The sequence below is a fragment of the Haliotis rubra genome, unplaced genomic scaffold (assembly GCF_003918875.1).
Source record: "Haliotis rubra isolate DU_JTF1 unplaced genomic scaffold, ASM391887v1 Scf353, whole genome shotgun sequence".
NCBI classification, from domain to species: Eukaryota; Metazoa; Mollusca; class Gastropoda; order Lepetellida; family Haliotidae; genus Haliotis; species Haliotis rubra.
In genome coordinates this window covers 339,966-353,818 of record NW_025767028.1, presented here as the reverse complement: position 1 = coordinate 353,818, position 13,853 = coordinate 339,966, and the positions used below count along the sequence as shown (strand labels likewise).

At 46.3% G+C, this 13,853-nt stretch overlaps 1 protein-coding gene across 1 annotated transcript; it reads right to left on the bottom strand.

The window, feature by feature from the left end:
- Nucleotides 1-207: 207 nt before the first annotated feature.
- On the bottom strand, nucleotides 208-13,769 carry LOC124285138 (WAP four-disulfide core domain protein 3-like). Its single transcript, XM_046721301.1, has 3 exons — nucleotides 13,640-13,769; nucleotides 1,026-1,457; nucleotides 208-410 (listed from the first exon to the last, which is right to left on the bottom strand). Exons 1-3 carry the CDS (start codon nucleotides 13,674-13,676, stop codon nucleotides 286-288), a joined length of 594 nt encoding a protein of 197 aa, XP_046577257.1. The 5' UTR covers nucleotides 13,677-13,769; the 3' UTR covers nucleotides 208-285.
- Between the last annotated feature and the right edge of the window lie 84 nt (nucleotides 13,770-13,853).

Genomic DNA, 13,853 nt, shown 5'->3' with positions numbered 1-13,853 from the left:
GAGAGCTTAATCATCTGTCTACGCAATTGGGAACCGATGACATGTGTCAACCAAGTCAGTGAGCCTGACCATCAGATCCCGTTAGTCGTCTCTTACGACAAGCATGGGTTACTGAAGGTTCATTCTAACCCGGACCTTCACGGGTCAAATACTACATGTGTAACGAACTAATTGTAACATTTTGAACAATCAAACATAAGTATCAGCAACATTGTAACTAGTTTATTCACAGTTTCAGAGACGATTGACAAAACCCAGTGTTTCCTCCTGCCGGTATTGCTCCTTCTAGCCGAGTGTTCCCAGCACATTGTGTAGGTCGCCCACACTGTTACAGCTGCACACCGGACACCCGTCAGCTCCAGTAGCGAACCCGTTAAAGCAGTATAGCTCACACAGCACCATCGGGCAGTCTGAGGGGGACAGCATTGTTACCACTCACACACAGATCATGGCATTGCTAACAGATGTGTCATTTTGTTGTGTTTCTTGTTTAACGTCACAATTTTCCAACAATATGGGGGCGGTGTGTCAATAATCGGGTCTGGACCAGAAAATCCAGTGATCAATAGAATGGGTATCGATCTAGGTAACTGATATACGATGACGTGTCAACCAAGTCAGCCAGCCTGACCGCTTGATCCCGTCAGTCGCCTCTTACGACAAACATGGTTTGCTAAAGATAGGATCTTCTCGGATGCCTCGAATATGGAGAGAACGGTGCTGGAGGCATGTCAGCCTGTTAGCTTTCGCAAATGACACTCCTGAACTTCCAAAGATCTTTCCGACTCTACCCTTTCCTAAATCTCGGTGAATTTGTACAATAGTTAACATGATCGGAATGGCCTCAATATCGGAGAATTGTACAAAGGTAGACAAAGTCTGAATGGCCTTAATCTCGGGGAAATGTACAACGGTAGACATAGCCAGAATGGCCTTAATCTCAGGGAATTGTACAACAGTTGATATTGCCGGAATGACCTTACAGTCTTCCACCTACGGGAGTTATCACTACATTGAATACATACTTGGTTTGATTAAGCTTCTTCCCTTGAGGCTGACGCTCTGACAGGTATGTCCGCAGCCGTTAGACATGCAGGTAGTGCCCGCGGGACAGGAATCCTCCCGGCCATTTCCCGCAGGAGAGCACATCTCAACACAGGCCCCAAACTGTCGCTTTCCCAGGATTACAGGTTGACACGTGTGTCCACACCCGTTGGACTGGCAGACCTGACCATTCGGACAACCGCTGAGGAACCCGATGCCGGCCATTGAACACTCCTCAACACAGATCCCAAACTGTCGCTTACCCAGGATTACAGGTTGACACGTGTGTCCACACCCGTTGGACTGGCAGACCTGACCATGCGGACAACCGCTGAGGAACCCAATGCCGACCACGGAACACTCCTCCACACAGATCCCCAACTGGCGCTTGAAAGGGACGCCTTGCACCGCCGCTGAAAACATTATTGTTTGTTTGTTGTTTAACGCAGCATTGCAGCTGTATGTCTGTAAGTAATTGCGTCTGGAGCAGAATACCAGTGATCAAGAGCATGATCATTGATCAACGCAATTGGTATACGCTGTCATGTGTCAACCAAGTCAGCGAGCTTGACAAGCGACTATCATTGGTTGAAGAAGACCAATTCTAACTCGAATCTTTATGAGTTGTAAACAAAAAGTCTTCTGTCAGATTTGGAGCGGTTTGGTTGCCTTGTGGTTCAAGTGTTCGCTCGTCGGGAGATGATGTACCCTTTCTTGTGTCCCCCACCGTACCGTCTTGAAGTATTGCTACAAGCTGCGTAAACCTAAATTCCCTTTCGCTTTCAAATTTTGAGCTTGAATTTTGCATGGACATTTTGTTTGAACGGTATTTCAGGTGAAATCTCTTTAAGATAGGACACAAGCCCTTTGCGACAGAAGAATGCTCTGACCAGCCTCTGGTCCTGTGTGACTAGCGTCTGGTCCTCTCTGATTAACGTATGGTCCTCTCTGAGTAGCGTCTGGTCCTATTTGACTAGCGTCTGGTCCTCTCTGACTAGCGTCTGGTCCTCTCTGAGTAGCGTCTGGTCCTATGTGATTAACGACACTTGTTGCTTCACGTGACTTAAGATAGAGTAACCAGATAGCCATGAAATTGAGATCGTAATGGAAACTAACAGGGATCAGAGAAACTGGCCCTGTGTGACTAGCGTCTGGTCCTATGTCACTAACGTCTGGTTCTCTCTGACTAGCGTCTGGTCCTCTCTGACCAGCGTCTGGTCCTCTCTGACTAGCGTCTGGTTCTATGTAACTGGCGTCTGGTCCTCTTTGACTAGCGTTTGGTCCCATGTGACTAGCGTCTGGTCCCATGTGACTAGTGTCTGGTCGTCTCTGACTAGCGTCTGGTCCTCTCTGACTAGGGTAATGTCCTCTCTGACTAGCGTCATATCCTCTCTGACTAGTCCTCTCTGACTAGCGTCTGGTCCTCTCTGACTAGCGTTTGGTCCCATGTGACTAGTGTCTGGTCGTCTCTGACTAGCGTCATGTCCTCTCTGACTAGCGTCATATCCTCTCTGACTAGTCCTCTCTGACTAATGTCTGGTCCTCTCTGACTAGCGTCTGGTGTTCTCTGACTAGGGTAATGCCCTCTCTGACTAGCGTCATGTCCTCTCTGACTAGCGTCATATCCTCTCTGACTAGTCCTCTCTGACTAACGTCTGGTCCTCTCTGACTAGCGTCATATCCTCTCTGACTAGTCCTCTCTGACTAACGTCTGGTCCTCTCTGACTAGCGTCATGTTAACCAAGAAATGGAGATCTGAGTAAAGGAAACTAACAGGGATCAGAGAAACTGAAACTAACAGGGATCAGAGAAACTGGAACTGACGGGGATCAGAGAAACTGGACCTGACAGGGATCAGAGAAACTGGAACTGACGGGGATCAGAGAAACTGGAACTAACAGGGATCAGAGAAACTGGAACTAACAGGGATCAGAGAAAGTGGACCTAACAGGGATCAGAAAAACTGGACCTAACAGGGATCAGAGAAACTGGAACTAACAGGGATCAGAGAACTGGACCTGACGGGAATCAGAAAAAACCTGAATCTAATACATACCAGCACTAGCGTCATATCCTCTCTGACTAGTCCTCTCTGACTAGCGTATGGTCCACTCTCACTAGCGTTTGGTCCCATGTGACTAGTCTTTGGTCGTCTCTGACTAGCGTCTGGTCCTCTCTGACTAGCGTCATATCCTCTCTGACTAGTCCTCTCTGACTAACGTCAGGTCCTCTCTGGCTAACGTCTGGACCTCTCTGACTAGCGTCATGCTAACTAAGAAATAGAGATCGTAAAGGAAACTAACAGGGATCAGAGAAACTGGAACTAACAAGGATCAGAGAAACTGGAACTAGCAGGGATCAGAGAAACTGGAACTGACAGGGATCAGAGAAACTGGAACTAACAGGGATCAGAGAAACTGGACCTGACAGGGATCAGAGCAACTGAAACTAACAGAGATCAGAGAAACTGGACCTGACAGGGATCAGAGAAACTGGACCTGACAGGGATCAGAGAAACTGGAACTAACAGGGATCAGATAAACTAGAACTAGCAGGGATCAGAGAAACTGGAACTAACAGGGATCAGAGAAACTGGACCTGACAGGGATCAGAGAAACTGGAACTAACAGGGATCAGAGAAACTGAACCTGACAGGGATCAGAGAAACTGATACTAACAGGGATCAGAGAAACTGGTCCTGACAGGGATCAGAGAAACTGGACCTGACAGGGATCAGAGAAACTGGAACTAACAGGGATCAGAGAAACTGGAACTAACAGGGATCAGAGAAACTGGAACTAACAGGGATCTGAGAAACTGGAACTGACAGGGATTAGAGAAACTGGAACTAACAGGGATCAGAGAAACTGGAACTGACAGGGATCAGAGAAACTGGAACTAACAGGGATCTGAGAAACTGGAACTAACAGGGATCAGAGAAACTGGACCTGACAGGGATCAGAGAAACTGGAACTAACAGGGATCAGAGAAACTGGAACTGACAGGGATCAGAGAAACTGGAACTGACGTGGATCAGAGAAACTGGAACTAACAGGGATCAGAGAAACTGGATCCCTGTTAGTGATAAGAGAAACTGGAACTGACGGGGATCAGAGCAGCTGGAACTAACAGGGTTCAGAGAAACTGGAAGTAACGGGGATCAGAGAAACTGGAACTGACGGGGATCAGAGAAACTGGAACTGACAGGGATCAGAGAAACTGGAACCAACAGGGATCAGAGAAACTGGAACTAACAGGGATCAGAGAAACTGGAACTAACAGGGATCAGGGAAACTGGAACTAACAGGGATCAGAGAAAAAGGAACCAACAGGGATTAGAGAAACTGGAACTAACAGGGATCAGAGAAACTGGAACTAACAGGGATCAGAGAAAAAGGAACCAACAGGGATTAGAGAAACTGGAACTAACAGGGATCAGAGAAACTGGACCTGACAGGGATCAGAGAAACTGGAACTAACAGGGATCAGAGAAACTGGAATTAACAGGGATCAGAGAAACTGGACCTGACAGGGATCAGAGAAACTGGAACCAACAGGGATCAGAGAAACTGGAACTAACAGGGATCAGAGAAACTGGAACTGACGGGGATCAGAGAAACTGGAACCAACAGGGATCAGAGAAACTGGAACTAACAGGGATCAGAGAAACTGGAACTAACAGGGATCAGAGAAAATGGAACTAACAGGGATCAGAGAAACTGGAACTGACGTGGATCAGAGAAACTGGAACTAACAGGGATCTGAGAAACTGGACCGGACAGGGATCAGAGAAACTGGAAATAACAGGGATCAGAGAAACTGAAACTAACAGGGATCAGAGAAACTGGAACTAACAGGGATCAGAGAAACTGGAACTGACAGGGATCAGAGACACTGGAACTAACAGGGATCAGAGAAACTGGACCTGACAGGGATCAGGGAAACTGGACCGGACAGGGATCAGAGAAACTGGAAATAACAGGGATCAGAGAAACTGAAACTAACGGGGATCAGAGAAACTGGAACTGACAGGCATCAGAGAAACTGGAACTAACAGGGATCAGAGAAACTGGAACTAACAGGGATCAGAGAAATTGGAACTGACGCGGATCGAAGAAACTGGAACTAACAGGGATCAGAGAAACTGGAACTAACAGGGATCAGAAAAACTGGAACTGACGGGGATCAGAGAAACTGGAACTTACAGGGATCAGAGAAACTGAAACTAACAGGGATCAGAGAAACTTGAACTGTCAGCGATCAGAGAAACTGGAACTAACAGGGATCAGAGAAACTGGAACTAACAGGGATTAGAGAAACTGGAACTAACAGGGATCAGAGAAACTGGACCTGACAAGGATCAGAGAAACTGGAACTAACAGGGATCAGAGAAACTGGAATTAACAGGGATCAGAGAAACTGGACCTGACAGCGATCAGAGAAACTGGAACCAACAGGGATCAGAGAAACTGGAACTAACAGGGATCAGAGAAACTGGAACTGACGGGGATCAGGGAAACTGGAACCAACAGGGATCAGAGAAACTGGAACTAACAGGGATCAGAGAAACTGGAACTAACAGGGATCAGAGAAACTGGAACTAACAGGGATCAGAGAAACTGGAACTGACGTGGATCAGAGAAACTGGAACTAACAGGGATCAGAGAATCTGGAACTAGCAGGGATCTGAGAAACTGGAACTGACGGGGATCAGAGAAACTGGAACTGACGGGGATCAGAGAATCTGGAACTAACAGGGATCAGAGAAACTGGATCCCTGTTAGTGATCAGAGAAACTGGAACTGACGGGGATCTAAGAAACTGGAACTAACAGGGATCAGAGAAACTGGAACTAACAGGGATCAGAGAAACTGGACCTGACAAGGATCAGAGAAACTGGAACTAACAGGGATCTGAGAAATTGGAACTGACGCGGATCAAAGAAACTGGAACTAACAGGGATCAGAGAAACTGGAACTAACAGGGATCAGAGAAACTGGAACTGACAGGGATCAGAGAAACTGAATCCCTGTTAGTGATCAGAGAAACTGGACCAGACGGGGATCAAAGAAACTGGAACTAACAGGGATCAGAGAAACTGGAACTAACAGGGATCAGAGACACTGGAACTAACAGGGATCAGAGAAACAGGACCTAACAGGGATCAGAGAAACTGGAACTGACAGGGATCAGAGAAAGTGGAACTAACAGGGATCAGAGAAACTGGATCCCTGTTAGTGATAAGAGAAACTGGAACTGACGGGGATCAGAGCAACTGGAACTAACAGGGTTCAGAGAAACTGGAAGTAACGGGGATCAGAGAAACTGGAACTGACGGGGATCAGAGAAACTGGAACTGACAGGGATCAGAGAAACTGGAACCAACAGGGATCAGAGAAACTGGAACTAACAGGGATCAGAGAAACTGGAACTAACAGGGATCAGGGAAACTGGAACTAACAGGGATCAGAGAAAAAGGAACCAACAGGGATTAGAGAAACTGGAACTAACAGGGATCAGAGAAACTGGAACTAACAGGGATCAGAGAAAAAGGAACCAACAGGGATTAGAGAAACTGGAACTAACAGGGATCAGAGAAACTGGACCTGACAGGGATCAGAGAAACTGGAACTAACAGGGATCAGAGAAACTGGAATTAACAGGGATCAGAGAAACTGGACCTGACAGGGATCAGAGAAACTGGAACCAACAGGGATCAGAGAAACTGGAACTAACAGGGATCAGAGAAACTGGAACTGACGGGGATCAGAGAAACTGGAACCAACAGGGATCAGAGAAACTGGAACTAACAGGGATCAGAGAAACTGGAACTAACAGGATCAGAGAAAATGGAACTAACAGGATCAGAGAAACTGGAACTGACGTGGATCAGAGAAACTGGAACTAACAGGGATCTGAGAAACTGGACCGGACAGGGATCAGAGAAACTGGAAATAACAGGGATCAGAGAAACTGAAACTAACAGGGATCAGAGAAACTGGAACTAACAGGGATCAGAGAAACTGGAACTGACAGGGATCAGAGACACTGGAACTAACAGGGATCAGAGAAACTGGACCTGACAGGGATCAGGGAAACTGGACCGGACAGGGATCAGAGAAACTGGAAATAACAGGGATCAGAGAAACTGAAACTAACGGGGATCAGAGAAACTGGAACTGACAGGCATCAGAGAAACTGGAACTAACAGGGATCAGAGAAACTGGAACTAACAGGGATCAGAGAAATTGGAACTGACGCGGATCGAAGAAACTGGAACTAACAGGGATCAGAGAAACTGGAACTAACAGGGATCAGAAAAACTGGAACTGACGGGGATCAGAGAAACTGGAACTTACAGGGATCAGAGAAACTGAAACTAACAGGGATCAGAGAAACTTGAACTGTCAGCGATCAGAGAAACTGGAACTAACAGGGATCAGAGAAACTGGAACTAACAGGGATTAGAGAAACTGGAACTAACAGGGATCAGAGAAACTGGACCTGACAAGGATCAGAGAAACTGGAACTAACAGGGATCAGAGAAACTGGAATTAACAGGGATCAGAGAAACTGGACCTGACAGCGATCAGAGAAACTGGAACCAACAGGGATCAGAGAAACTGGAACTAACAGGGATCAGAGAAACTGGAACTGACGGGGATCAGGGAAACTGGAACCAACAGGGATCAGAGAAACTGGAACTAACAGGGATCAGAGAAACTGGAACTAACAGGGATCAGAGAAACTGGAACTAACAGGGATCAGAGAAACTGGAACTGACGTGGATCAGAGAAACTGGAACTAACAGGGATCAGAGAATCTGGAACTAGCAGGGATCTGAGAAACTGGAACTGACGGGGATCAGAGAAACTGGAACTGACGGGGATCAGAGAATCTGAACTAACAGGGATCAGAGAAACTGGATCCCTGTTAGTGATCAGAGAAACTGGAACTGACGGGATCTAAGAAACTGGAACTAACAGGGATCAGAGAAACTGGAACTAACAGGGATCAGAGAAACTGGACCTGACAAGGATCAGAGAAACTGGAACTAACAGGGATCTGAGAAATTGGAACTGACGCGGATCAAAGAAACTGGAACTAATAGGGATCAGAGAAACTGGAACTAGCAATAGGGATCAGAGAAACTGGAACTGGACGGGGATCAGAGAAACTGAATCCCTGTTAGTGATCAGAGAAACTGGACCAGACGGGGATCAAAGAAACTGGAACTAACAGGGATCAGAGAAACTGGAACTAACAGGGATCAGAGACACTGGAACTAACAGGGATCAGAGAAACAGGACCTAACAGGGATCAGAGAAACTGGAACTGACAGGGATCAGAGAAAGTGGAACTAACAGGGATCAGAGAAACTGGAACTGACAGGCATCAGAGAAACTGGAACTAACAGGGATCAGATAAACTGGAACTAGCAGGGATCAGAGAAACTGGAACTAACAGGGATCAGAGAAATTGGAACTGACGGGGATCGAAGAAACTGGAACTAACAGGGATCAGAGAAACTGGAACTAACAGGGATCAGAAAAACTGGAACTGACGGGGATCAGAGAAACTGGAACTTACAGGGATCAGAGAAACTGAAACTAACAGGGATCAGAGAAACTTGAACTGTCAGCGATCAGAGAAACTGGAACTAACAGGGATCAGAGAAACTGGAACTAACAGGGATTAGAGAAACTGGAACTAACAGGGATCAGAGAAACTGGACCTGACAAGGATCAGAGAAACTGGAACTAACAGGGATCAGAGAAACTGGAATTAACAGGGATCAGAGAAACTGGACCTGACAGCGATCAGAGAAACTGGAACCAACAGGGATCAGAGAAACTGAACTAACAGGGATCAGAGAAACTGGAACTGACGGGGATCAGGGAAACTGAACCAACAGGGATCAGAGAAACTGGAACTAACAGGATCAGAGAAACTGGAACTAACAGGATCAGAGAAACTGAACTAACAGGATCAGAGAAACTGGAACTGACGTGGATCAGAGAAACTGAACTAACAGGGATCAGAGAATCTGGAACTAGCAGGGATCTGAGAAACTGGAACTGACGGGGATCAGAGAAACTGGAACTGACGGGGATCAGAGAATCTGGAACTAACAGGATCAGAGAAACTGGATCCCTGTTAGTGATCAGAGAAACTGGAACTGACGGGGATCTAAGAAACTGGAACTAACAGGGATCAGAGAAACTGGAACTAACAGGATCAGAGAAACTGGACCTGACAAGGATCAGAGAAACTGGAACTAACAGGATCTGAGAAATTGGAACTGACGCGGATCAAAGAAACTGGAACTAACAGGGATCAGAGAAACTGGAACTAACAGGATCAGAGAAACTGGAACTGATAGGATCAGAGAAACTGAATCCCTGTTGGTGATCAGAGAAACTGGACCAGACGGGGATCAAAGAAACTGGAACTAACAGGATCAGAGAAACTGGAACTAACAGGGATCAGAGACACTGGAACTAACAGGGATCAGAGAAACAGGACCTAACAGGGATCAGAGAAACTGGAACTGACAGGGATCAGAGAAAGTGGAACTAACAGGGATCAGAGAAACTGGAACTGACAGGCATCAGAGAAACTGGAACTAACAGGGATCAGATAAACTGGAACTAGCAGGGATCAGAGAAACTGGAACTAACAGGGATCAGAGAAATTGGAACTGACGGGGATCGAAGAAACTGGAACTAACAGGGATCAGAGAAACTGGAACTAACAGGGATCAGAAAAACTGGAACTGACGGGGTTCAGAGAAACTTGAACTGTCAGCGATCAGAGAAACTGGAACTAACAGGGATCAGAGAAACTGGAACTAACAGGAGTTAGAGAAACTGGAACTAACAGGGATCAGAGAAACTGGACCTGACAGGGATCAGAGAAACTGGAACCAACAGGGGTCAGAGAAACTGGAACTAACAGGGATCAGAGAAAATGGAACTAACAGGGATCAGAGAAACTGGAACTGACGTGGATCAGAGAAACTGGAACTAACAGGGATCTGAGAAACTGGACCGGACAGGGATCAGAGAAACTGGAAATAACAGGGATCAGAGAAACTGAAACTAACAGGGATCAGAGAAACTGGAACTAACAGGGATCAGAGAAACTGGAACTGACAGGGATCAGAGACACTGGAACTAACAGGATCAGAGAAACTGGACCTGACAGGATCAGGAAACTGGACCGGACAGGGATCAGAGAAACTGGAAATAACAGGATCAGAGAAACTGAAACTAACGGGGATCAGAGAAACTGAACTGACAGGCATCAGAGAAACTGGAACCAACAGGATCAGAGAAACTGGAACTAACAGGGATCAGAGAAATTGGAACTGACGCGGATCGAAGAAACTGAACCAACAGGATCAGAGAAACTGGAACTAACAGGGATCAGAAAACTGGAACTGACGGGGATCAGAGAAACTGAACTTACAGGATCAGAGAAACTGAAACTAACAGGGATCAGAGAAACTTGAACTGTCAGCGATCAGAGAAACTGAACCAACAGGGATCAGAGAAACTGAACTAACAGGGATTAGAGAAACTGAACCAACAGGGATCAGAGAAACTGGACCTGACAAGGATCAGAGAAACTGGAACTAACAGGGATCAGAGAAACTGAATTAACAGGATCAGAGAAACTGGACCTGACAGCGATCAGAGAAACTGGAACCAACAGGGATCAGAGAAACTGGAACTAACAGGGATCAGAGAAACTGAACCGACGGGGATCAGGGAAACTGGAACCAACAGGGATCAGAGAAACTGAACTAACAGGGATCAGAGAAACTGAACCAACAGGATCAGAGAAACTGAACTAACAGGATCAGAGAAACTGAACTGACGTGGATCAGAGAAACTGAACTAACAGGGATCAGAGAATCTGGAACCAGCAGGGATCTGAGAAACTGGAACTGACGGGGATCAGAGAAACTGAACTGACGGGGATCAGAGAATCTGAACTAACAGGATCAGAGAAACTGATCCCTGTTAGTGATCAGAGAAACTGGAACTGACGGGGATCTAAGAAACTGGAACCAACAGGGATCAGAGAAACTGGAACCAACAGGGATCAGAGAAACTGGACCTGACAAGGATCAGAGAAACTGGAACTAACAGGGATCTGAGAAATTGAACTGACGCGGATCAAAGAAACTGAACTAACAGGGATCAGAGAAACTGGAACTAACAGGATCAGAGAAACTGAACCGACAGGATCAGAGAAACTGAATCCCTGTTAGTGATCAGAGAAACTGACCAGACGGGGATCAAAGAAACTGAACTAACAGGATCAGAGAAACTGAACCAACAGGATCAGAGACACTGAACCAACAGGATCAGAGAAACAGGACTCTAACAGGATCAGAGAAACTGAACCGACAGGGATCAGAGAAAGTGGAACTAACAGGGATCAGAGAAACTGGAACTGACAGGCATCAGAGAAACTGAACTAACAGGGATCAGATAAACTGAACTAGCAGGGATCAGAGAAACTGGAACTAACAGGATCAGAGAAATTGAACCGACGGGGATCGAAGAAACTGGAACTAACAGGGATCAGAGAAACTGGAACTAACAGGGATCAGAAAAACTGGAACTGACGGGGTTCAGAGAAACTTGAACTGTCAGCGATCAGAGAAACTGGAACTAACAGGGATCAGAGAAACTGGAACTAACAGGAGTTAGAGAAACTGGAACTAACAGGGATCAGAGAAACTGGACCTGACAGGGATCAGAGAAACTGGAACCAACAGGGGTCAGAGAAACTGGAATTAACAGGGATCAGAGAAACTGGACCTGACGGGGATCAGAGAAACTGGAACTAACAGGATCAGAGAAACTGAACTAACAGTGATCAGAGAAACTGAACTGACGGGGATCAGAGAAACTGGAACCAACAGGGATCAGAGAAACTGGAACTAACAGGGATCAGAGAAACTGGAACTAACAGGGATCAGAGAAACTGGAACTAACAGTGATCAGAGAAACTGGACCTGACAGGGATCAGAGAAACTGGAACTAACAGGGATCAGAAAAACTGGATCTGACAGGGATCAGAGAAACTGGAACTGACGGGGATCACAGAAACTGGAACTGACGGGGATCAGAGAATCTGGAACTAACAGGGATCAGAGAAACTGGAACTTACAGATATCAGAGAAACTGGAAGTAATGGGGATCAAAGAAACTGGAACTAACAGGGATCAGAGAAACTGGAACTAACAGGGATCAGATAAACTTGAACTGTCAGCGATCAGAGAAACTGGAACTAACAGGGATTAGAGAATCTGGAACTAACAGGAATCAGAGAACCTGGACCTGACAGGGATCAGAGAAACTGGAACTAACAGTGATCAGAGAAACTGGAACTAACAGGGATCAGAGAAACTGGACCTGACAGGGATCAGAGAAAGTGGACCTGACGGGGATCAGAGAAAGTGGAACTGACAGGGATCAGAGAAACTGGAACTAACAGGCATCAGAGAAACTGGACCTGACAGGGATCAGAGAAACTAGACCTGACAGGGATCAGAGAAACTGGACTAGACGGGGATCAGAGAAACTGGAACTGACAGGGATCAGAGAAACTGGAAGTAACGGGGATCAAAGAAACTGGACCTGACAGGGATCAGAGAAACTGGACCTGACGGGGATCAGAGAAACTGGACTAGACGGGGATCAGAGAAACTGGAACTGACAGGGATCAGAGAAACTGGAAGTAACGGGGATCAAAGAAACTGGAACTGACGGGGATCAGAGAAACTGGTCCTGACGGGGATCAGAGAAACTGGAACTAACAGGGATCAGAGAAACTGGAACTAACAGGGATCAGAGAAACTGGAACTAACAGGGATCAGAGAAACTGGACCTGACAGAGATCAGAGAAACTGGACCTGACAGGGATCAGAGAAACTGGAACTAACAGGGATCAGAGAAACTGGAACTGACGGGCATCAGAGAAACTGGAACTAACAGTGATCAGAGAAACTGGAACTAACAGGGATCAGAGAAACTGGAACTAACAGGGATCAGAGAATTTGGAACTGACGCGGATCAAAGAAACTGGAACTAACAGGGATCAGAAAAACTGGAACTTACAGGGATCAGAGAAACTTGAACTGTCAGCGATCAGAGAAACTGGAACTAACAGGGATCAGAGAAACTGGAACTAACAGGGATTAGAGAAACTGGAACGAACAGGAATCAGAGAACCTGGACCTGACAGGGATCAGAGAAACTGGAACTAACAGGGATCAGAGAAACTGGAACTAACAGGGATCAGAGAAACTGGACCTGACAGGGATCAGAGAAAGTGGAACTGACGGGGATCAGAGAAACTGGAACTAACAGGGATCAGAGAAACTGGAACTAACAGGGATCAGAGAAAGTGGACCTAACAGGGATCAGAGAAAGCAGACCTGACAGGGATCAGAGAAACTGGACTAGACGGGGATCAGAGAAACTGGAACTAACAGGGATCAGAGAAACTGGAACTGACATGGATCAAAGAAACTGGACCTGACGGGAATCAGAAAAAACCTGAATCTAATACATACCAGCACAGAGTCCCAGGACAAGAACTGTCGTAATCATCTTGAATTGAATTGTTCGCAAAGACAATGGTGCTCTACTTAACCAAACTCTGATGTAGGTGCGACAAGATAAGATAAGTCGGCGTCACGTGACTTGACGCCATGGGCCATGGGCCAAAAACTTCAGCGCCCTTGTGAATGATCCAGTATCTCGCAGGTCACACAGCCCACTCACTTT